Source organism: Xenopus tropicalis, chromosome 9 (genome assembly GCF_000004195.4).
Source record: "Xenopus tropicalis strain Nigerian chromosome 9, UCB_Xtro_10.0, whole genome shotgun sequence".
Classification (NCBI taxonomy): Eukaryota; Metazoa; Chordata; class Amphibia; order Anura; family Pipidae; genus Xenopus; species Xenopus tropicalis.
In genome coordinates this window covers 7416350-7441255 of record NC_030685.2, presented here as the reverse complement: position 1 = coordinate 7441255, position 24906 = coordinate 7416350, and the positions used below count along the sequence as shown (strand labels likewise).

At 42.8% G+C, this 24906-nt stretch overlaps 3 protein-coding genes across 3 annotated transcripts; all 3 read left to right on the top strand.

Moving 5' to 3' along the window:
* On the top strand, positions 1-9504 carry LOC116407662 (serine protease 27-like). Its single transcript, XM_031893418.1, has 7 exons — positions 1-88; positions 1790-1825; positions 3345-3516; positions 4526-4794; positions 6620-6777; positions 8103-8347; positions 9208-9504. Exons 1-7 carry the CDS (start codon positions 43-45, stop codon positions 9269-9271), a joined length of 990 nt encoding a protein of 329 aa, XP_031749278.1. The 5' UTR covers positions 1-42; the 3' UTR covers positions 9272-9504.
* An 842-nt stretch (positions 9505-10346) lies between these two features.
* LOC116407646 (serine protease 48-like) lies at positions 10347-16423 on the top strand. The gene is made up of 4 exons (XM_031893371.1): positions 10347-10429; positions 10746-10781; positions 14331-14499; positions 16336-16423. The coding sequence occupies exons 1-4, from the start codon at positions 10384-10386 to the stop codon at positions 16421-16423; spliced, it is 339 nt and encodes a 112-aa protein (XP_031749231.1). The 5' UTR covers positions 10347-10383.
* A 214-nt stretch (positions 16424-16637) lies between these two features.
* On the top strand, positions 16638-24712 carry LOC101733035 (plasma kallikrein). The gene is made up of 5 exons (XM_031893370.1): positions 16638-16663; positions 17079-17226; positions 18046-18207; positions 23358-23608; positions 24535-24712. The coding sequence occupies exons 1-5, from the start codon at positions 16638-16640 to the stop codon at positions 24596-24598; spliced, it is 651 nt and encodes a 216-aa protein (XP_031749230.1). The 3' UTR covers positions 24599-24712.
* Positions 24713-24906: the final 194 nt, after the last annotated feature.

Below are 24906 nucleotides of genomic sequence, written 5' to 3'. Positions count from 1 at the left end.
TACACAGCCAGTCTCTGTACTTAGCGGCCATAGGAATGAATCATGGACTGGTTCCATTTAATCAGAGCTCTGCTTCTACTGAACCTGGGTAAGTGTCTCTACTGCTCATTCAGTGGCACATAGGATGGGATCTACCACCATGGGATCTACCACACGTACCTATAGACTTATAATGTCTTTATTATCTTGACTCCAGGAGCTGAATGCTTAGAGAAATGGTCATTGTTTGCTAAAATGTCCTCACTTCATCCTGATAGTTCTTCCCTCATAAGAAATGTTTGTAGGTACAGTATCTGCCAGTGTTGTGCTGTGATCTAACTTATTGCGATGCACTGTGCTAGCTCATATGTAGCATCAACCCCTATGGCTTGATTCTTATTGGAGAGATGATACAACCTGTAAGCAAGTGAATTTCACCATACCTTATAATTTTCTGCAAATGGGTCGCTCATCTGATCATATGTTCTATGGTTCGGTACCGATGCTTTACAGAGGTGGTAAGAGAAACCCTTACCCTATATAATTGTTATTATAATCTGTCCAACTTTATTTCAGGGCAATAGATTATACTGTGCGTATATTATAGAATATATTAACCAAGTTTGGTGGCTTTTATGGTGTTTTTACTATCACGTATTTTCCCTGGCAAACTTCCTGGTTTGGTATCGTCATTTATAGGACATGGTTTTTTTAATGGTTTGTACTCTATGTAAAGGGAAACTACAGGTCGGCATAGAAAATATGCAGAAAGTGCTCCCCTCAGCATCACAGACTCCTCCGGGAGAGTGCATTCAGCATTTCTATTATAATTGTATAATATAAACAGCTTCTAAATCCCACATATTATATTTGTTTTATAAATATATATATATATGCCAGCAATCACGTGTAAAAATAAATAGGTGCCTGGGTGCCGTATCAAGAAATGTTACAAAAACAAAATGGAACCGCACTCACATGTCTTGAAAAAAGAGGTGCTTTATTTCTTATTATTTAGTATGTTAGTCCATCGTGAATAAGGCACCTCTTTATTTTTGTAAGACCTGATCCCTATGGGACCAAACTGTAAATTATATTATATATATTAGTGATGTTATCAGTTATAATTGGAGCTTAGTGATGTAATTTCTGTCACATGACTCACTGAAACTTGTATATTCTAATATATAAAGTACCCCCTATTGGAGGGTATTATATGAGGATATTATAAGTTTCCTTATATATATTATAAGGAACTCCTCGGGGGCTTATAATATCCCTATATGTTACAATAGGGGGCACTTTATTCACTATATATTATAAGGAACTCCTCGGGGGCTTATAATATCCCTATATGTTACAATAGGGGGTACTTTATTCACTATTTATTATAAGGAACTCCTCAGGGACTTATAATATCCCTATATGTTACAATAGGGGGCACTTTATTCACTATATATTATAAGGAACTCCTCTGAGACTTATAATATCCATATATTTAACAAAAGGGGGTACTTTATTCACTATATAAAATCATAATCGGAGACACAAAAAAAGTTGTGCTTCCCCCCCAGATCAGCATGGGTTCCTCCTGTCTGTGGCTCATCAGAACGACCGGGCCCCTATCTTCAATGAGCTTTTCCTAGGTTATAAGTATATATATGTATAAGTTATAAGTGTCATATTCTCATTCCCCCTCGTATCTCATTTCCCACCTGTATTGCTAAATGATACCCCATACAGACTAAGGCTCATATCATATCCATATCAGGATGGACTGCTATTTATTCTTGTTGCTTTTCATTTTCAGGGATCTACGGATTTGCCAAAGAAGAAGCAAAGCTATGTAAGTCCAACATGACCTCCATTCAATGCATTTTGCTTCTATTATTTTACCGATATTGGTTTAGACCAGTGGTTCCCTGGTTGGAGATTGTAAAGAGAATAAAAACTCTTAACATTTCAAACACCATACTAAAAATAACAACAAAGCCCAAAAAGTTGCTTAGGGTAGTAAACTCTATAATGTAATAAAATTAATATAAAGGTGAACTTCTCCCTCTTCTATTCGTATTGCATCCCTCTGCCTCAGCTACATTCTCCATTTACTGCAGCTCATTTGGCCGTTTCCAACTGAGTCTGTTCCCCGTGTGACTTTAAATGCGATCCTCATCGTTGAGATACAGTTTGTGATTTCTAAATCTTCTGGGTATTTTTCCATTCCCAGGACTTTGCCCTTTCCTGCACAGCTTGCCAGCTTCCATCATACTAACAGCTCATTGTGCAAAGTTCAGTAGCACCAGTACTCACCCAGACTACTAGAAGCTCATGTTGGGTGGTGGCTTTGCTTCCATAGTGCCAATGCGTGTGTTTTCAAAAACAGTATAAGAGTCTGCCACAATTGGGGGCAACTAATTGCACGTATTAATACAACCAACCTGGAAATACTGGCAGGTCCAGCTTGGGGGTACGTTTCCACCTTGGTGTCAATGCATGCACTTGAGTGTAATTCATCAGAGCCAGTTGGGCAGGTACAACACCACTGGCTGAGAGTAGAAACCTTTTGTCAAATCACTTCGCTGTCCACACTGTGCACCCTGCACTTGCATTCACAAACTAGGCTTTTTGTGTATAACTATATGTTTAATTATGTAACATAAAACCCAGAGCTAAATAATGTAAAACCATACCTGAGTAATATATGTGTGATACTGTTGCTAAGAGGGTGCTTCCAATGTCCCCTTAGATCAGTGATCCCCAACCAGTGGCTCAGGGCAACATGTTGCTCCCCAACCCCTTGGATGTTGCTCTCAGTGCCCCCAAACCAGGGAGTTATTTTTGAATTCCTGACTTGGGGGCAAGTTTTGGTTGAATAAAAACAAGATTTCCTACCAAATAAAGCCCCTGTAAGCTGATAGGGTGCATAGAGGCCCCTAATAGCCAATCACAGCTCTTATTTGGCTCCTCCATGAACTTTTATGGTGCTTGTGTTGCTCCCCAAGTCTTTTTACATTTGACTGTGGATCATGAGTAAGAAAGGTTGGGGACTCCTGCCTGAGATCATGAGTAGAGGTAGCTCTCATGTATAACTGATCATTATATGGGCATTCCAGAGATATGGGCAAAAACCAAATCACCCCTGAGAGGTTAACATCATGTCCATTTCCTGTAGGTCCTGACACTACTTCCCCTTTACACAGGTAGGTTTCTTCTCTCACATAGGAGCACTCCTCTGGTTTTGTGGGATGTGTGCCCGTTTAGGGGCTATGATATGCATGCATTTGTATGAGGGGGCTGGTTGTCTCTGTATGTCCTACTCCTGTATCTTCTACTTGCTATCACTGTGCTTCATTCTTCTCCTCTAGCCAAGGTCTGTGGGAAACCTGTGGTGGACAGGAGCCGCATTGTGGGAGGGCAGGATTCGAAAAAGGGTCAGCATCCCTGGCAAGCAATCGTGTGGCATCCTAGTAAAGTTCGTTGTGGTGGAACCCTAATTAGTAGCAGATATGTTCTGACTGCAGCCCAGTGTTTGGAAAGGTCAGTATGTACGTAAACTGTATAATCTGCAAATCTAAAATGGGTGCAGAGAAAGAAGGGTTTGTTCCTTATAGACTTTTGGTTTCACTGTAGCTAAGCTCAGGGTAACCCCATTATGTGATGGGAGATGGGTTAGTGTCCCATGTGATTAGGATATGACAGGGAACAATGTAAATATAAGTGATTGTTTCCCCAGAGCCAGCAGTGGTGTAGGCTCCTTAAAAAAGTTCTGGCAAAGGAACATGACACTGAATTAGAAAGAACAGTTATAAATCCTAAATTGAAATCCTATGACAGCAAGAGAAAGAGATGGGCATCCAGAGCTTCAGCAAGGAGTAAGAGTTGGGTAGTAGAGGGACCTAAGTGTTATTAATTCCCTTGGAGGAACCTTGCAGTACCCCTGTAGATCCAGAGACCTATACAAAAATTGTCTTTGGAGATGGGCATCCAGAGCGTCACCAAGGAGCAAGAGTTGGGTAGTAGAGGGACCTAAGTGTTTTTCCTTTGGAGGAACCTTGCAGTACCCCTGTAGATCCAGAGACCTATACAAAAATTGTCTTTGGAGATGGACATCCAGAGCTTCAGCAAGGAGCAAGAGTTGGGTAGTAGAGGGAACTAAGTGTTATTATGATTTCCCTTGGAGGAACCTAACAGTTCACCTGTAGATCCAGAGATCTATACAACAATTGTAAATGCTTTTGTATTTACTATAATTAATATATTTTTTCTGTAGCATCATATACTTTTTTCACTGGTAGCTTAAGGTTCCCCACTGGGGGAGTGCAAGTGCAGAGTTAGCTAACGTCTATCTAACACTAACAAGTGTACTTCAATCTATAAGCAGTGGCTGCCATGTTTGCTTTATACCAATGGTATTCAGTCAGTCAGGAGTATGTGTGTGACTGGTGGAATCAGTAAGAGAATGTGGGTGGTAAATTAGTTCATCATGATCTTCACCATCATTTCACCATTTAGAAGCCTCAATTAAATGGAATTTTTTTCATTGTAGTGAAAATGACACCTCCGTTATCGTCATCCTCGGGGCCTACAACATAACTGGGAACCACAAGGAGGAAGTCTCTGTTAAAGTGAATAGGATCATTCTACATCACAGATACAATGACTCTGACTTCCCTTATGACATTGCCCTTCTAGAGCTTTCAAACAGCGTGCCCTTCACGGACTTCATCCTTCCGGCCTGTCTGCCTCCATTTCCCACTGAATTTCTGCCCGGGCACAGTTGCCTAGTGACTGGCTGGGGAGACACTGATTATGATAGTGAGTACATTAAAACCTCAACTTCACATACCCTAATTTGAATTTTTTTTATTATGTTCTATAATTTCATTCTCGGTTGTACTTCGTTATAATGTGCTATGTAGAAGATTCAGAGGATATTTAGCACCCTAAACCTCAACCTCCTCACTGCCTCACCCCAACCTCCTCACTGCCCTCACCGTGAGGAACCCCCAACCCAACATCCCCCGGCAGGGCATTCCCCAACCTCACTGCCCTCACCGTGAGGAACCCCCTACCCAACATCCCCCGGCAGGGCATTCCCTAACCCCCTCACTGCCCTCACCGTGAGGAACCCCCTACCCAACATCCCCCGGCAGGGCATTCCCCAACCTCCTCACTGCCCTCACCATGAGGAACCCCCTACCCAACATCCCCCGGCAGGGCATTCCCCAACTCCCCTCACTGCCCTCACCATGAGGAACCCCCTACCCAACATCCCCCGGCAGGGTATTCCCCAACCCCCTCACTGCCCTCACCGTGAGGAACCCCCTACCCAACATCCCCCGGCAGGGCATTCCCCAACCCCCTCACTGCCCTCACCATGAGGAACCCCCTACCCAACATCCCCCGGCAGGGTATTCCCCAACCCCCTCACTGCCCTCACCATGAGGAACCCCCTACCCAACATCCCCCGGCAGGGCATTCCCCAACCCCCTCACTGCCCTCACCGTGAGGAACCCCCTACCCAACATCACCCGGCAGGGCATTCCCCAACCCCCTCACTGCCCTCACCGTGAGGAACCCCTACCCAACATCCCCCGGCAGGGCATTCCCCAACCTCACTGCCCTCACTGTGAGGAACCCCCTACCCAACATCCCCAGGCAGGGCATTCCCCAACCTCACTGCCCTCACCGTGAGGAACCCCCTACCCAACATCCCCCGGCAGGGCATTCCCCAACCTCACTGCCCTCACCGTGAGGAACCCCCTACCCAACATCCCCCGGCAGGGCATTCCCCAACCCCCTCACTGCCCTCACCGCGAGGAACCCCCTACCCAACATCCCCCGGCAGGCCTTTCCCCAACCCCCTCACTGCCCTCACCGTGAGGAACCCCCTACCCAACATCCCCCGGCAGGGCATTCCCCAACCCCCTCACTGCCCTCACCGTGAGGAACCCCCTACCCAACATCCCCCGGCAGGGCATTCCCCAACCCCCTCACTGCCCTCACCGTGAGGAACCCCCTACCCAACATCCCCCGGCAGGCCTTTCTCCAACCCTCTCACTGCCCTCACCGTGAGGAACCCCCTACCCAACATCCCCCGGCAGGGCATTCCCCAACCCCCTCACTGCCCTCACCGTGAGGAACCCCCTACCCAACATCCCCTGGCAGGGCATTCCCCAACCCCCTCACTGCCCTCACCGTGAGGAACCCCCTACCCAACATCCCCTGGCAGGCCTTTCCCCAACCCTCTCACTGCCCTCACCGTGAGGAACCCCCTACCCAACATCCCCCGGCAGGCCTTTCCCCAACCCTCTCACTGCCCTCACCGTGAGGAACCCCCTACCCAACATCCCCCGGCAGGCCTTTCCCCAACCCTCTACGCTGCATCAAATGAAAGTTCTGTTTCTCTAATCTAAAGGGGGGCTTCTCATTCTTTGACCTTTTCTATTGGTCTGTACATTCTTCTGGTCAGAAACTTGTCACAATTTGTCAGTAGCTGTCATCAAGATGGAATGTATTTTTTATTATTGTTAGAATTATTATCATCATTGTAAGCTTATTATTTTTTTGACATTTTTGTTATTTCAAATTTTAGGCTGCTCTTTGATTCTTGTTCTCATCAAAATTTCTCCTCTGACAGGTACCAAGCCAAAGCCAGTTATTCTGCAAGAAGCCGGAGTGCGGTTGATTGATTTACAGCATTGCAGAGACTTGTACAAACTAGTGACCAATGACAGTATCATTACAGAAAATATGACGTGTGCAATGGACATCCATGGAAAAAGAAGTTTCTGCCGTGTAAGTAATATCTCTAAGCCAGAGACTGAGTTATAGGTCAAATAACGATAACTACTGAAATCATTCAGATACTGACTGACAAGGATGCGGTATGGGTGTCTTTAAGTGGAACAGATCAGATGGGGCATGTTCTGCACCTTTTAATGTTCCCATTCGCGGTCTTCCATTACATTTGTATTCAGGTCTGTTTTTAAAACAAAGACCCCATTGGGCAGTTCCACACCAGAAATTTTACATCTTTGGTCAGGCATATTGTATATCTGTATGTATTGTATATCTCGTTGGTACCACCAAATGTTGACCAGATGACCAGTAAATACTAATTGGTTACTATAGGTAATTAGGCCTGTAGCAAAAAGGTTCTAACATTGCCTTATGGCAAAAAATCCCCCTAGCCTTAAGCACCATCTTTAATGGAATCCATAAGTATAAAGAAGGAAAGCCAACAAGGAAATGGTGATTGCAGCAGGTAAAGGCCTATATCAGACTGGCGGCAAGAAAACGTTTGTCCTTGGGGACAGTTTTCCATGGAGGAAACATTTTTCACCAGTGATTTTCCTTATCTGTCTGATTGCAGCTCTGCTAATGGCCCAACGACCAAATAGCATGGCAGAAAGCAAAAGAGATATATCGAAGAGCATCCAAATAAAATCAAGTAGTTACAAAAGATTAAACATTAACCCCAGAGTGCGTGCAGTATTATAGATATACGTTAAAGGGGAAGTAGAGGTTTGCCCTGTGGGAAAGCGTGATAAAGTTCAGTATACATTCAGTAGATGATAAACCAGCAGTGATTGACAAGAAGAAAAGAGGTGATTTACTAGAAAAACTGATAACTGTAGGACTGATGTGGCGTGTCTCTTCTACACACAAATAGTGGCAGGGCAACCATTACAGTGGCTGAGTGTTCCTTCCAGCCAAGCATAGGAGGGTTGTTTCCAGTGCTAACCCAATGAAGCTGTTGGAATATGAGTAAGATCTATAAATCACTGTTGGTGTTGACCACAGATACGTGTAGGGGAAAATATAGAAGACAGATGGGCTGTAGTGGGAGATTAAGCAAAATATGTCCAGACTGTTGAAGAATAAATAGTGTTGTATCTGTATGTGGCCATCGGCCAACCTAAAAACACATGATTCCGCTTTCCCAAGCTTCAGCCAAGTCAACCAGAGAAATATCTGCTGAGCTGATTGGCCATATCAACGCAAGCTTCAATGCAATATCACCACCTATGTGCGGCCATATTGGAGTTTTAATCTCCATTAGCCCAGACTATTATGTTTTGTGCCACTGTTTCATTAAGATTTTTATGTTCACATAATAGGGTGATGGTGGGGGACCCCTGGTTTGTCATGCGGGGGAGCAGTGGTTCTTGGTTGGAGTGGTGAGCTTTGGATATGGCTGTGGACATGGCATTCCTGGAGTTTACACCTCTGTGCCTGCCTATGTGGACTGGATTAAGGAACACATTTCCTCTGGTGGCTCAGGATGGATTGGATCAAGACCTGGGGTGGCACTCAACGTCCGGAGCTTGTCTGCCTTTATCTTCTCTCTCTGTTCCCTGTTCTGGTAAGATTTTTTCCCCACAGTTTTCCCCATAATCCCCTTGTTCCTTATTTTATCATTTTAGCTGCTGTAGCTTTCATGGATTAATATGAAGAAGGGTGATATCTTATTAATATCAGCTATCACCTAGTTCTTCTGTGGCCAAAGTGTCAAAAACAAAGAAGTCAGAGAACTAACCTGGTTAATATCTTCTCTGGTCCAATCCTACAGGTCTGTTGTTTAACTCATCTTGGCATCAGCTGCAGCCTCCACAAAATATACACTAAAGATGACCCTACAAGGGCAGATTTAACCTGCCAATTTGGGTTCTTCAGAGCAGCTTATCTGCCCATGTATTCGGCCAAAAATTGACCAGATGTCGATCAGGCAGGCTTGATGTTTCTATTGGATCAAGAACCACATATTCCCTACATTGTAATGTGATTATTTGGCCCTAAGGCCCAATGATAACATGAGTACGATATCACCCACCCAATGGCCGCCTTTACTTAGTACTTTGTAAATTTTTTTTTACTTACTTTGACACAGGGCTCACTTCAATAGTCTTCAGTAGGTCCCAGGGCCAACCACCACTTTCATACATACATCTCCAAAGGCAGACTCTTTCTTACCCACAATGCATTTCTTCCAGAAGCCAGGGGCAAGTGACTTTTTGTACATTGCACACAATTACAAATCCATGTCCATGTAAAAAGCATCAGAAAGGCTCTGCCAAGAAGACATTAGGACGTTTGGCGTTAGTATTGGGGTTGCTACAATTATGTATGAAAGACCCTACTGGATCAGTTTTGTTGAAATAAAAAGAGTTAAAAAATGATATAATAACAATATATAATTGTTCTATATATGCTTTATTTGAACAGGGTGAGCCTGCAGAACCCCATGTTTATTCTGATGCTGAGCGCAGCTACTTGGGTGGGGTGCTGAGCCGTGACTGGAATGGATCATTAGAGGAATGTTCCACTAGAACCTCAAAGAGATTGAGACTCATTTACATTGTCTGGAATTTGTTCATTTTTTATGTCAAAAAGCTGCTTACTGAATTACTATAATATTCATATAAAGACCTTTTTACATTGTTTTTTTTATAATCTTTTCCTTATTAATATGATTCCTGAGATATGTTATCCATTATATAAATGTAATTTTTTCACACTAAATGTTGCCCGGTGTTTCATTGGTTTAAGTGTCTACAAAAAAGGCCCCCTTATTTGCAGCTCCTGTAAATGAAAGAAAATTAGATAACCAGTATACATTCTTTCACCCTTCGCTGTGACTGTTTTGTTAGCAGAAGTCTGTTATATAAGTGGGATTATCTTTGCTCTGGGAATCTTATCTACCTCACAAGGACCAATCATGGTGAAGCTTCACTTTCCCTCTTTCGACCTGTTTAGCTCAAGAAATAACAAAATCCATAGATTTTTCATGATAAAAGCAATAGTAACATAGGTTAAAAAAAGACGTATGTCCATCACGTTCAACCATAATGCCTATATATAACCATAATGTCTTTGCCCACTCCATCCTGTTCCTGTTCTCGCTCCAGCCTTTGCCTGCCCTATCCGGCCCTTGTCTGCACAGTATCAGTTCTTGCCTGAAGACTTCTCTTTTCCTCTTTAGTGCCCCCTACCTTTCCCTTACAGCCTGATGCCCAATACAACAATATATCATGACTCCATCTTGAACATTATTCAGACTTAATATTACAATTTATAATGTTGTGAAAAATAATAATAAATAATGGTTGAAAGATTGAAGGTCCCTTTAGGTAGCAATGCACAAGCCCCAGTTTCCCGATGGCGCCCCCATCTCATCCCTGTATTTCTCTCAACAAACACTCTCTTATCACAAATAGATAGACAGTCAGTAGAAGATGAGAACAAGGAAAGGATTAGGGGAAATGCAAAATAGGGAGTGTCTTATTATTGATTAACTAAAGACGATATGAATTATGATATTAATAAGCTACACCACCCACGGGGCAAATAGATACACAGTCTGTCTCTCTGTACTCAGTGACCAGAGGAAAGGAAAGAATCATGAACTGGTTCCATTTAATCACAACCCTGCTCCTACTGAACCTGGGTAAGTGTCTCTACTGCTCATACAGTGGTTCATAGAGTTGGGGTCTACCACCATGGGATCTACCCCTTGTACCTATAATCATGGCATTATTATCTTGACTCCAGAAGCTGAATGCTTAGAGAAACTGTCATTGTTTGCTACAATGTCCTCACTTCATCCTGATAGTTCTTCCCTCAAAGGAAATGTTTGTAGGTACAGTATCTAACCTACCAAGATATCTTAGACAATGAACTGCCTATCTATGATTTTCAATATATACTTATATAATATCAGGACTTGATTGGATGTGCTGATATTCATTTTTGTTTATTTTTAGGGATCTACGGATTTGCCAATGAAGATGCAAAGCTATGTAAGTCCAACATGATATCTATTCAATGAATTTTACTTCCAAAGTGTGGGGGCTTGTCATGCAGTTCTAAACATTGTATTGTTGCTGACTGTAACATATATGTGTGTTCTTTAGGGATATAATAAGTACAGGTATGGGATCCCTCATCTTGAAACCCCTTATCCAGAAAGTTCCCGAACTAGGGAAAGGCCATCTCCCATAGACTCCATTATAAGCAAATAATTTTTAAAAATGATTCCCTTTTCTCTGTAATAATAAAACAGTACCTGTACTTGATCCCAACTAAGATATAATTACCCCTTATTGGGGCAGAACAGCCCTATTGGGTTTATTTCATGGTTAAATGATTCCCTTTTCTTTGTAATAATAAAACAGTACCTGTACTTGATCCCAACTAAGATATAATTACCCCTTATTGGGGCAGAACAGCCCTATTGGGATTATTTAATGGTTAAATGATTCCCTTTTCTCTGTAATAATAAAACAGTACCTGTACTTGATCCCAACTAAGATATAATTACCCCTTATTGGGGGCAGAACAGCCCTATTGGGTTTATTTCATGGTTAAATGATTCCCTTTTCTCTGTAATAATAAAACAGTACCTGTACTTGATCCCAACTAAGATATAATTACCCCTTATTGGGGCAGAACAGCCCTATTGGGTTTATTTCATGGTTAAATGATTCCCTTTTCTCTGTAATAATAAAACAGTACCTGTACTTGATCCCAACTAAGATATAATTACCCCTTATTGGGGGCAGAACAGCCCTATTGGGTTTATTTAATGGTTAAATGATTCCCTTTTCTCTGTAATAATAAAACAGTACCTGTACTTGATCCCAACTAAGATATAATTACCCCTTATTGGGGGCAGAACAGCCCTATTGGGTTTATTTCATGGTTAAATGATTCCCTTTTCTCTGTAATAATAAAACAGTACCTGTACTTGATCCCAACTAAGATATAATTACCCCTTATTGGGGGCAAAACAAGCCTATTGGGTTTATTCAATATTTAAAATTTTAGCAGGCTTAATTTATGGAGATCTAAATTATGGAAAGATCCCTTATCCGGAAAACCCCAGGTCCCAAGCATTCTGGATAACAGGTCCCATACCTGTACATGGTTTCAATCCGGTGCAGAGAGCAACAACCCTGGTAAACACAAGTCCTGTTAAATGAGCACTCTTGTGCCCCTCAGCACTCTTGCACTTGCGCCCCCGCAGGGTTGTAAATGTGCCCTTGTGTATTTTTTGGTTGCTGGGGAGAGTGACCCTGAAAACAACAACATTTTGTTTTGCAGATTGTAAAGAGGATAACAAGTCTAACCCCTATATGTAATAAAATGCCCTAAGCTTTCCCAGGAGCAGTAACCCATAGCAACCAATACAATGTTTGCTTTTAAACAGGTGACCAGTAAATGCTGTCTGCTGATTGGGTGCCTGAGGTTACTGCTCCTGGGCAAACTTAGTGTCTTTTATTACATAACCCCTTTCCAGACTAAAAATAATAACAAAGATTACCTAAAAAGTTTGGATTTTGAAGAATCGTAGCCTCAGCTGGGGAACCCCCGAATACAGCGAGGGCAATAGGCACATCCGTTGAGGCAATACAAGCATAATAAAGAACAAACAGATATAATTGTATAGTATTGGAATGGAAACTCTGGGGCCCTCTAGACAGGACTTGATTTGGTTTGGAATTTGAAAAGATCTGAGCAATTTTTGTAGGATTTGGATTGGGCCAAATTTCAAACAAAAAGTTAGAAAACCAAAACCTGCATCGTCTACATCCCTAGCTGCAGATTATTGCATTTCCTTTAAAGGGGAACTAAACCCAACCGTAAAGCTGTCCCACTGCGCCCCCTTGTTCTCTATAGAAGTTGATGAAAAACGTCATTTGCTATAGACTAAAAGATTTGAGGTGGTTTGAGGCGTATTATTACCAGGTAGCAAAACACATTCAGGGGCAGGGCAAAAACAACAGGGCCGATACATAAACCAGTGTAGTCACTCTTTCATATTTCATTCATATACATCCCTATCACATTCGGTCCTTTGACTACATTGGTTGTATATGAGCTTGACAACACGGCCCTTTGGCTTTTCTTATACACACAATATTTCAAGCAGAAAGTAACCAAATAGTTAAAGAAATACTGTCATGGGAACACCGGGCTGGACTTTGTATTGGTCGATCGCTGTGTCATATCTCTGCCCCTGTGATGTCACGGGTCCACCTCTTACCCGCCCCACGATGTCACAGCCCCTCCTCTTCCCCGCCCCCTGCCCGGCTAAGAAAGCCGGCAGAGATGGCAACCCTACACCCACCCTCTTCGTCCTAATGGACTATGTTCCTTTCTTCAATTTCACTCTTTCTAAATTATTCACAACATCATCCTAGCTTGTGTCAGCTGGGGACCCCCGGAATACAGTAAAGGCAATAAGATCAACAAGTCAGTCGGGATAAGGGTCTTATGCAACACAACTGCTCATAGGTGAAGTTTTGAAGGTTCCCAAACAACCCCTTTCTTTTATATTAATTAATGTTCTCTATTCTAGAAGTAAAATTTTCCAACTTAATGCCCAGTTCAGATTAGACTAGGCCAGGTCCCTCCTCTTGCCACATGGGCACAAGTGAGAATAACTAATATTTAGGATTCTCATAACTACAGTTAGTTGCTCACTAGAGAAATATTCTTACACTGACACCTTATGGCACGAAAAAACAATTTGTTGGACTTAACAACAAATACAGATTCATTGTAAAATGGTTGCAGATGCATAAACCGGTGTAGTCAACCATCCATATTTCATTCCTATACACCCCTATCACATTTGTATCACAAAAACCTAGAGCAAAATGATGTAAAACCGTAACTAAGTATATGTGTGTGTGTGTATGATACTGGTTCCAAGAGGGGTGGCTCCAATGTTGCTCACTACCCCCTTGGATGTTGATCCCAGTGGTAGGTGCTTATTTTTACAGTTATGGCTTGGAGACAAGTTTTGGAAGCCCAGAGAGACAGTTTTACTCCAAGCAGAGCCTCCTGCTCAAGACTAGAAGTCGACATGGGGATACCAAATAGCCAATTACAGTCCTTATCTGCCATCCCCAATGAAATTTGTTCATGCTTTGGCGCTCACCATTTCATTTGAGTACGGCTCACAAGTAAAAAAGGTTGGGGGATCCCTGCCTTCGATTATGAGTAGATGGTGGGTTACTCTTAGACCCCTCACCCCAAGAAGCTCTCATAGGCATGACCTAGGCATGATCTGGGTATGCCAGAGTTATGGCCAAAAATGAAATCACTCCAGAAATGTTAACATTATGTCCATCTCCTGTAGGCCATGATGCTGCTTCCCCTTTACACAGGTAGGTTTCTCTCATGTAGGAGGACCTCTATGGTTTTGACATTCCTGCATTGTTTCCCTGTGGATGTGTGCCTGTTTGAGGGCTTTGATATGCATGCATTTGTGTGAGGGTTCAGGTTCCTACTGCTGTATCTTCTACTGGCTAATACTGTGCTTTTTTTAAATTTTCCTCTAGCTGAGGTCTGTGGGAAACCTGTGGTGGACAGGAGCCGCATTGTGGGAGGGCAGGATTCAAAGAAGGGGCAGCATCCCTGGCAAGTGATTGTGATACTTCCTAATATCCAATGTGGTGGAACCCTAATTAGTAGCAGATTTGTTCTGACTGCAGCCTTGTGTGTGCACAGGTCAGTATACTATATAATCTGTGAATCTGATGTGTGTGCCTTGAGAGAGAGAGAGAAGGTTTTGTTCCTAATAGACATTTGATTTCACTGTAGCTAAGCTCAGGGTAGCCCCAATATATGATGGGAGATGAGTTAGTGTCCCATGCGATTAGGATGTGAGGGGAACCCCCAAATGTATAAAAATAGGTGGTGTGGGCCCCATGAAGAAGTTCCAGTAAAGGAACATGACACTGAATTAGAAAGATTCAAAAAGTTATAAATCCTACATTAAGATGCTGTAGCAGCAAAATGAAACACTTGTAATTGGCTTCAGGTTAGATATAATTTAGTCTTTAGGTCTTTTGAAATGGGTATCCAGAGCTTCGCCAAGGAGTAAGAGTTGGGTAGTAGAGGGACCTAAGTGTTATTCCTTTGGAGGAACCTTGCAGTACCCCTGTAGATTCAGAGACCTATACAAAAATTGCCTTTGGAGATGGCCATCCAGAGCTTCGCCAAGGAGCAAGAGTTGGGTAGTAGAGGGACCTAAGTGTTATTAAATCCCTTGGAGGAACCTTGCAGTACCCCTGTAGATCCAGAACTATGCAAAAATTGTCTTTGGAGATGGCCATCCAGAGCTTCGCCAAGGAGTAAGAGTTGGGTAGTAGAGGGACCTAAGTGTTATTAATTCCCTTGGAGGAACCTTGCAGTACCCCTGTAGATCCAGAACTATACAAAAATTGTCTTTGGAGATGGCCACCCAGAGCTTCGCCAAGGAGTAAGAGTTGGGAAGTAGAGGGACCTAAGTGTTATTAATTCCCTTGGAGGAACCTTGCAGTACCCCTGTAGATCCAGAGACCTATACAAAAATTGTCTTTGGAGATGGCCATCCAGAGCTTCGCGAAGGAGTAAGAGTTGGGTAGTAGAGGGACCTAAGTGTTATTCCCTTGGAGGAATCTTGCAGTACCCCTGTAGATCCAGAACTATACAAAAATTGCCTTTGGAGATGGCCATCCAGAGCTTCGCCAAGGAGTAAGAGTTGGGAAGTAGAGGGACCTAAGTGTTAATAATTCCCTTGGAGGAACCTTGCAGTACCCCTGTAGATCCAGAACTATACAAAAATTGTCTTTGGAGATGGCCATCCAGAGCTTCGCCAAGGAGTAAGAGTTGGGTAGTAGAGGGACCTAAGTGTTATTAATTCCCTTGGAGGAACCTTGCAGTACCCCTGTAGATCCAGAGACCTATACAAAAATTGTCTTTGGAGATGGCCATCCAGAGCTTCGCCAAGGAGTAAGAGTTGGGTAGTAGAGGGACCTAAGTGTTATTCCCTTGGAGGAACCTTGCAGTACCCCTGTAGATCCAGAACTATACAAAAATTGCCTTTGGAGATGGCCATCCAGAGCTTCGCCAAGGAGTAAGAGTTGGGAAGTAGAGGGACCTAAGTGTTAATAATTCCCTTGGAGGAACCTTGCAGTACCCCTGTAGATCCAGAACTATACAAAAATTGTCTTTGGAGATGGCCATCCAGAGCTTCGCCAAGGAGTAAGAGTTGGGTAGTAGAGGGACCTAAGTGTTATTATTTCCCTTGGAGGAACCTTGCAGTACCCCTGTAGATCCAGAGACCTATACAAAAATTGTCTTTGGAGATGGCCATCCAGAGCTTCGCCAAGGAGTAAGAGTTGGGAAGTAGAGGGACCTAAGTGTTAATAATTCCCTTAGAGGAACCTTGCAGTACCCCTGTAGATCCAGAACTATACAAAAATTGTCTTTTGGGATGGCCATCCAGAGCTTCGCCAAGGAGTAAGAGTTGGGTAGTAGAGGGACCTAAGTGTTATTAATTCCCTTGGAGGAACCTTGCAGTACCCCTGTAGATCCAGAGACCTATACAAAAATTGTCTTTGGAGATGGCCACCCAGAGCTTCGCCAAGGAGTAAGAGTTGGGAAGTAGAGGGACCTAAGTGGTATTAATTCCCTTGGAGGAACCTTGCAGTACCCCTGTAGATCCAGAGACCTATACAAAAATTGTCTTTGGAGATGGCCATCCAGAGCTTCGCCAAGGAGTAAGAGTTGGGAAGTAGAGGGACCTAAGTGTTAATAATTCCCTTGGAGGAACCTTGCAGTACCCCTGTAGATCCAGAACTATACAAAAATTGTCTTTGGAGATGGCCATCCAGAGCTTCGCCAAGAAGTAAGAGTTGGGTAGTAGAGGGACCTAAGTGTTATTCCCTTGGAGGAATCTTGCAGTACCCCTGTAGATCCAGAGACCTATACAAAAATTGTAAATAATGATATGATAAACTATAATGAATTTATATATAATATATTTTTTATGTTGTGTTATATATGCATTTTTTCACTAGTAACTCCAGGTTTCAAAGTGCAAAGTATCTAACCTGAAGCCAATTACAGGTGTTTTTTAATCTGTAAGCAGTGGCTGCCATGTTTGCTTTATACCAATGGTATTTGGGAGGGGAGTCACTGTGTAAGTCGGGAGTATGTGTGACTATTAAGTGGAATCAGTAAGAGAATTCAGGTAGTAAATTAGTTCATCATGTTCTTCACCATTTATAAGCCCCAACTGAATGGCATTTTTCTCTTTTTAGTGTTAATGACGTCCTGGTTTATGCCGCGCTTGGGGCCTACAACTTAACCGAAAGGAAGCAATTTTATATTCCAGTGAGTCGTACCATCATACATGATAGATATATTTACCCCGTTTACTATTATAACATTGCGCTTCTGGAGCTTTCGGTGAGCGTTCCCTTCATGGACTTCATGCTTCCGGCCTGTCTGCCTACGGCTTCCACCCAATTTCTGCCCGGGCAAAGCTGCATGGTGGCTGGCTGGGGATTCCCTGATGATAGTGAGTACAGTAAAACTGCAACTTTACATACCCTGATTTGTATTTTTTTCTTTTCGTATTTATGATTTTCTCAGTTGTACTTCATTATAATGTGCTACTTATAAGGTTCAAAGGATATAATTTAGCACCCTATAAAACTTATAATGCTAGTTTGACCTTGGATATTGTATTTGTTGAAAAGGTCATCCAAGCCCCTCTAATAGCATTATTAGATGAATTAACAGAATCTGCCATCACAACATCCCCCAGCAGGGCATTCCCCAACCCCCTCACTGCCCTCACCGTGAGGAACCCCCTACCCACCATCCCCCAGCAGGGCATTCCCCAACCCCCTCACTGCCCTCACCGTGAGGAACCCCCTACCCAACATCCCCCGGCAGGGCATTCCCCAACCCCCTCACTGCCCTCACCGTGAGGAACCCCCTACCCAACATCCCCCGGCAGGGCATTCCCCAACCCCCTCACTGCCCTCACCGTGAGGAACCCCCTACCCAACATCCCCCGGCAGGGCATTCCCCAACCCCCTCACTGCCTCTCCTTTGTTACAGTCCTTATTGGACTACATTCTTCTGGTCAAAGACTTGTCATGATCTGTCACAAAATGGAATGTATTTCTATTATTATTGTTATAATTATTATCATTATTAGCTTTTTGTTTATTCAAAATTTATATTTTGATTTTTAGAGGCTTTTTTGTTCTTATCAAGACAGATTCCAACCAATTGCCATTTATTCTGCAAGAATCCGAAGTGCAGTTGATAAGTTTAGAGCGTTGCAGAGACTTGTATAGAGAAGCATACACTAACATTCTCATTGCGGATACTATGACGTGTGCAATGGACATCCATGAAAATACAGGAATCTCCACTGTAAGTAATATCTCCTTAAGCAAGAGACTGGTTTATAGGTCCAATAAAGATAACTACTCATATTATTCAGATACTGAGCGACTACAAGGGTGTGGTCCTTAAGTGGAACAGGTCAGACGGGGGCATGTTCTGCATTCACTGCCTTTACATTTGTATTTAGGTCTATGTTTGAGCAGCTCCAATTGAGGACACTTTTGAGTCAATGAATGACCAGAAATTATACATTTTTGGGCTTTTAATGTATTGTATATGTCTTTGGTACCACCAAATGTTCGGTAGCATTAACAGAGGGGAGACAATACTTATCTTGTTGAAGCCAATTATCTCCCAGGCAGATTGACAGGTCACCAGTAAATGCTAGCTACTAATGGGTTACTATAGGTAGTTAGGACTGTAGAAAACTTTGCTTATTTTATTACATAATCCCATAAGGTTCTAATACTGCCTAAAGGTCCCCATACACGAGGCGATTTCACTCGTTGTGCGACGAACGATTATATCGACAAACAATGGTATGGCGATCGGGTTTCCATACGATATGTCAACGATAATTTGCAAAAGATTTCATCGTATCATTATCGTAAAATACGTACGATGGTACATCTACGTACGATCCAATGTCGTGGCGGAAGCGGTATTTATTTATTTATGTTCGTTGACTTCCGCTGCTGGCAATCATGACGTGCGCAGAGAACAATCGTTCGAAGACAAATGTCTGACACTCACACCAACTGGCAGATTTTATCGTTAAAAAACTAAAATTTTTAAACCTGGCCGATTTTGGGGACGATAATGTCAGGTTGATTAGTGGGCAGACGATCATTCGCACACCATCAACTATACGATAACTTCATGATAGTATCGGATCGTTCGGGAATCGGTTGTTTGACAGTAAAAAATCGGCCCGTGTATGGGGGCCTTTATTGCCATGCCTAGCATTAAGCACCACCTCTTAATCGGATCCATCAGCAGAAAAATGACAGCCAAAGAGGAGACGGTCATTGAAGAAGGTAAAGGCCTATATGAGACTGGCGGCAAGAAAATGTGTTTGTCCTTGGGGAAAGTTTTCCATGGAGATAGCGTTTTTTTGCCAGAGATATTCCTTATCTGATTGCAGCTCTGCCAATGGCCCAACGGCCAAATAGCATGGCAGAAATTGAAATAGATATCAGGAAGTACCCTATTAAAGAGTTTAATATCAAATACAGGTATAGGACCCATTATCCAGAATGCTCGGGACCAAGGGTATTCCAGATAAGGGATCTTTCTGTAATTTGGATCTCCATACCTTAAGTCTGCTAAAAAATCAATAAAACATTAATTAACCCCAATAGGATTGTTTTGCATCCAATAAGGATTATTTATAGCTTAGTTGGGATCAAGTACAGGTACTGTTTTATTATTACAGAGAAAAGGGAATCATTTAACCATTAAATAAACCCAATAGGGCTGTTCTGCCCCAATAAGGGGTAATTATATCTTAGTTGGGATCAAGTACAGGTACTGTTTTATTATTACAGAGAAAAGGGAATCATTTAACCATTAAATAAACCCAATAGGACTGTTCTGCCCCCAATAAGGGGTAATTATATCTTAGTTGGGATCAAGTACAGGTACTGTTTTATTATTACAGAGAAAAGGGAATCGTTTAACCATTAAATAAACCCAATAGGGCTGTTCTGCCCCAATAAGGGGTAATTATATCTTAGTTGGGATCAAGTACAGGTACTGTTTTATTATTACAGAGAAAAGGGAATCGTTTAACCATTAAATAAACCCAATAGGGCTGTTCTGCCCCAATAAGGGGTAATTATATCTTAGTTGGGATCAAGTACAGGTACTGTTTTATTATTACAGAGAAAAGGGAATCATTTAACCATGAAATAAACCCAATAGGGCTGTTCTGCCCCCAATAAGGGGTAATTATATCTTAGTTGGGATCAAGTACAGGTACTGTTTTATTATTACAGAGAAAAGGGAATCATTTAACCATGAAATAAACCCAATAGGGCTGTTCTGCCCCAATAAGGGGTAATTATATCTTAGTTGGGATCAAGTACAGGTATTGTTTTATTATTACAGAGAAAAAGGAAATCAGTTTAAAAATTCTGAATTATTTGTTTAAAATGGAGTCTATGGGAGACAGGCTTTCCGTAATTCGGAGCTTTCTGGATAACGGGTTTCCGGATAAGGGGTCTGATACCTGTAGTTATAAAAAACCATTTCTAGAACACTAACCCCAAGGTGGGTGCAGTTTTATAGATATAAGTTAAAGGGGAAGTAGAGGTGTGCCCTGTGGGAAAGCGTGATAAAGTTCAGAGCATTCATTCAGTAGATGATAAACCAGCAGTGAATGGCAGTAAGGAAAGAGGTGGTTTTCTAGGAAGACTAGTGCAAACCCAGTAAAGCTGTTGGTGTTGGCCACACACAAATAATTTGTAGGGGAAGATATAGGGATGTAGTGGGAGATTAAACAAAATAAATCCAGACTGTTTAAAGGAACAATAACACCAAAAAATGAAAGTGTTTTGAAGTAATTGAAATATCACGTACTGTGGCCCTACACTGGTAAAACTTGGGTTTTTGCTTCAGGAACACTACTATAGTTTATATAAATACCCCGCTGTGTAGCCCCGGGGGCAGCCATTCCTGCACTGGTACAGCTGGGGTGTTTGCTACAGAAACCCTACTATAGTTTATATAAATACCCCGCTGTGTAGCCCCGGGGGCAGCCATTCCTGCACTGGTACAGCTGGGGTGTTTGCTACAGAAACCCTACTATAGTTTATATAAATACCCCGCTGTGTAGCCCCGGGGGAAGCCATTCCTGCACTGGTACAGCTGGGGTGTTTGCTACAGAAACCCTACTATAGTTTATATAAATACCCCGCTGTGTAGCCCCGGGGGCAGCCGTTCCTGCACTGGTACAGCTGGGGTGTTTGCTACAGAAACCCTACTATAGTTTATATAAATACCCCGCTGTGTAGCCCCGGGGGCAGCCGTTCCTGCACTGGTACAGCTGGGGTGTTTGCTACAGAAACCCTACTATAGTTTATATAAATACCCCGCTGTGTAGCCCCGGGGGCAGCCATTCCTGCACTGGTACAGCTGGGGTGTTTGCTACAGAAACCCTACTATAGTTTATATATTTACCCCGCTGTGTAGCCCCGGGGGCAGCCATTCCTGCACTGGTACAGCTGGGGTGTTTGCTACAGAAACCCTACTATAGTTTATATAAATACCCCGCTGTGTAGCCCCGGGGGCAGCCATTCCTGCACTGGTACAGCTGGGGCGTTTGCTACAGAAACCCTACTATAGTTTATATAAATACCCCGCTGTGTAGCCCCGGGGGCAGCCGTTCCTGCACTGGTACAGCTGGGGTGTTTGCTACAGAAACCCTACTATAGTTTATATAAATACCCCGCTGTGTAGCCCCGGGGGCAGCCATTCCTGCACTGGTACAGCTGGGGTGTTTGCTACAGAAACCCTACTATAGTTTATATAAATACCCCGCTGTGTAGCCCCGGGGGCAGCCATTCCTGCACTGGTACAGCTGGGGTGTTTGCTACAGAAACCCTACTATAGTTTATATAAATACCCCGCTGTGTAGCCCCGGGGGCAGCCATTCCTGCACTGGTACAGCTGGGGTGTTTGCTACAGAAACCCTACTATAGTTTATATAAATACCCCGCTGTGTAGCCCCGGGGGCAGCCATTCCTGCACCGGTACAGCTGGGGTGTTTGCTACAGAAACCCTACTATAGTTTATATAAATACCCCACTGTGTAGCCCCGGGGCAGCCGTTCCTGCACTGGTACAGCTGGGGTGTTTGCTACAGAAACCCTACTATAGTTTATATAAATACCCCGCTGTGTAGCCCTGGGGGCAGCCGTTCCTGCACTGGTACAGCTGGGGTGTTTGCTACAGAAACCCTACTATAGTTTATATAAATACCCCGCTGTGTAGCCCCGGGGGCAGCCATTCAAGCTGGAAAAAAGGAGAAAAGGCACAGGTTACACAGCAAATAACAGATAAGACACCATTGTATTCTACAGAGTTTATCTGTTATATAACCTTTGCCTTTTCTTCTTTTGAATGGCTGCCCCCGTGGCTACACACCAGGGTTTATATAAACTCTAGTAATGTTCCTGAAGCAAACACACAATTTTTACCAGTGCTGATCAGCAGTACATTATAGTTTAATTTCTTTAAATTATATACATTCTTTGGTGTTACTATTCCTTTAAGAATAAATAGTGTTGTATCTGTGTGTGTTAATCATCCAGCCTATAAACGCAGGATCCCACTTTCTCAAACTTCAGCCAAGTCAATCTAATGAGTCTGGGCAGGGTAAAGCAACTGGTCAGCTCGGCACTATTATGGAGGGCTGTCTGGATAGATACCTCAGTCCTCAGGATGAATACCTTAGCTTAGGATCTCAACAGCCGATTATGGATCAGGGGTTAAGTACTAGCCTCATTCCAATGCCTTAACGTAACCCTATACTAAGGCAACAGTTTCTGTATGGAAGGATGCTTCCAGCTAACCTCCTGGTTGGAGCCAGAAACTGCTCTTGCTTCCATTTCCTATCTGCCTTACTTTCCTAGAAAGTGCTCTATGGAGTGTCTATCAGTTCCTTGTTCACGGGGTCCCTGTCCCTGACTTCTCTAGAGTGTTGATGGGTACTCTAGGGTAGGATTGGCTTTACTGGGGCCCTGTTGATCCCAGGCTCAGTGGACCTGACACCAGAGGCAGGCAAAGATGAAGACCAACCCCATTGCTAAACACTATATTAGAGTGCAAAGGGTGTGGTCAACCTAATAACCAATAAGGCATAAGTGCAAAGGATAAACTAGATACATGGGACTTTGCCCACTAATGGCATAAAGTAAAGAAATGGTAGAGCTTAAAACCATAGGTGCATGTTTACCCTATGGGTCCCTACAGTTGCTTAAAGTTACATTTTCTTTCATTATGCAAAATTATATTTTTGGTTTTACATCCCCTTTAAGTACAGGGCTTCTTTTCATGAGTGTTGCAACACCAGAGGGCTATAGTTTTCATCTCCATTAGCAAAGACTATTCTGTAACATTCCAGGTTTCTTAAACACTGTTTCATTTCGATTTGATTTTTTTTTGTTCACATAATAGGGTGATCTTGGAGGACCCCTGGTTTGTCAAAAGGGGGGGCAGTGGTTCCTGGTTGGAGTGGTGAGCTTGGAAGTAATTTTGGAACTTACCCTTCCTGTATCTTACACCTCTGTGCCTGCCTATATGGATTGGATTAATAAACACGTTTTCCCACCCAATGGTGGCTCAGGATTGATTGGATCAATGCCTGGGGTGGCACTTGAGGTCCAGAGCTTGTCTGCCTTCATCCTCTCTCTCCGTTCTCTGTTTTGGTGAGTTTTTTTTCCCCAACAGATTTCCTATACTTCCTTATGTTATCATTTTAGATACTCTAGCTTTTATGGAATAATATGTTATACCACACTACCTACAGTAGTTCTTCTCTGGCCAACGTGTAAAGTCAAGACCAAAGAGGTATGAGAACTGAGACAAATTCTAAGCCGATGAATATCTTTTCTGGTCCAGTTTTCATTCAAGTCATCTTGGCATCATCTGCAGCCACCACTTCCAATATATACTCTAAAGGTGGCCATACACCGGCAAGATTGGGTCCTTCAGACTGATTCAGTAGCCTATCTGCCTATGTATAGTGGCCTCTGACAGGCCTCCCTGGCTGATTTCTGGGCAAAAATCGTCCAGAGGTCGACCAGACAGAATCAAGGACCGCATGTGATCCTCACTTCAATTTCATATCCACTTCATTTTGATTTGATCGTTTGGCACTAGGACCATATAATCACATTAGCATGATCTCACCAAACCAAGGTGGGCGTATCGGGGTAAAGATTTGCTCCTTTTGCATCCTAACTGCCAAATCTTACCGTGTATGGCCACCTTTACTTAGTACTTGTGAATCGATTTCTTACTTACTTTGTAAGATCACCTTGAATAGGTCCCAGGGCCCACGTGATATCAGGGTCAACCACCACTTTCAAACACAATAGCTCTTCAAAGGCAAACACTTTCTTACCCACAATGCATTTCCCCCAGAATATAAGCACCGTTGCACAGGACATAAAATCGTGCAGCCTCAGCCAGGGGCAAGTGATTATGTAAATTGCACACAAATCCATGTCCATGTAATAAGCAACGTAGAAAGTATCGGGAAGGCTCTGCCAAGAAGACATTAGGATAATATTATATAATAACTATGAACACTATAACGTGCAATTGTTCTTTATATGCTTTATTTGAACAGGGTGAGCCTGCAGAACCCCATGTTTATTTTGATGCTTAGCACTGTTATCTGGGTGGGGTGCTGAGCCGTGACTGCAGCGGATCATTGGAGGAATGTTCTACAAGAACCTCAAAGAGGTGGAACCGCAATTGCATTCTCTGGATTATTTTCTATTAAAACTACTTACTGAATTATGAAAATATGATCTTTGTAGATTGTTTTTTAGTTATTAATGTGATTGCCTTAGATATGTTACATAAGATCCCATTATATAAATGTCATTTTTCCACTAAATGTCGGTTGACGTTTTGATGTTTTTAGTGTCTCTGAGTATAAATACACAGAGATTAAGTGCCATGTGGTATGAGACACAGTAGGAAGGTCATCCCTGCC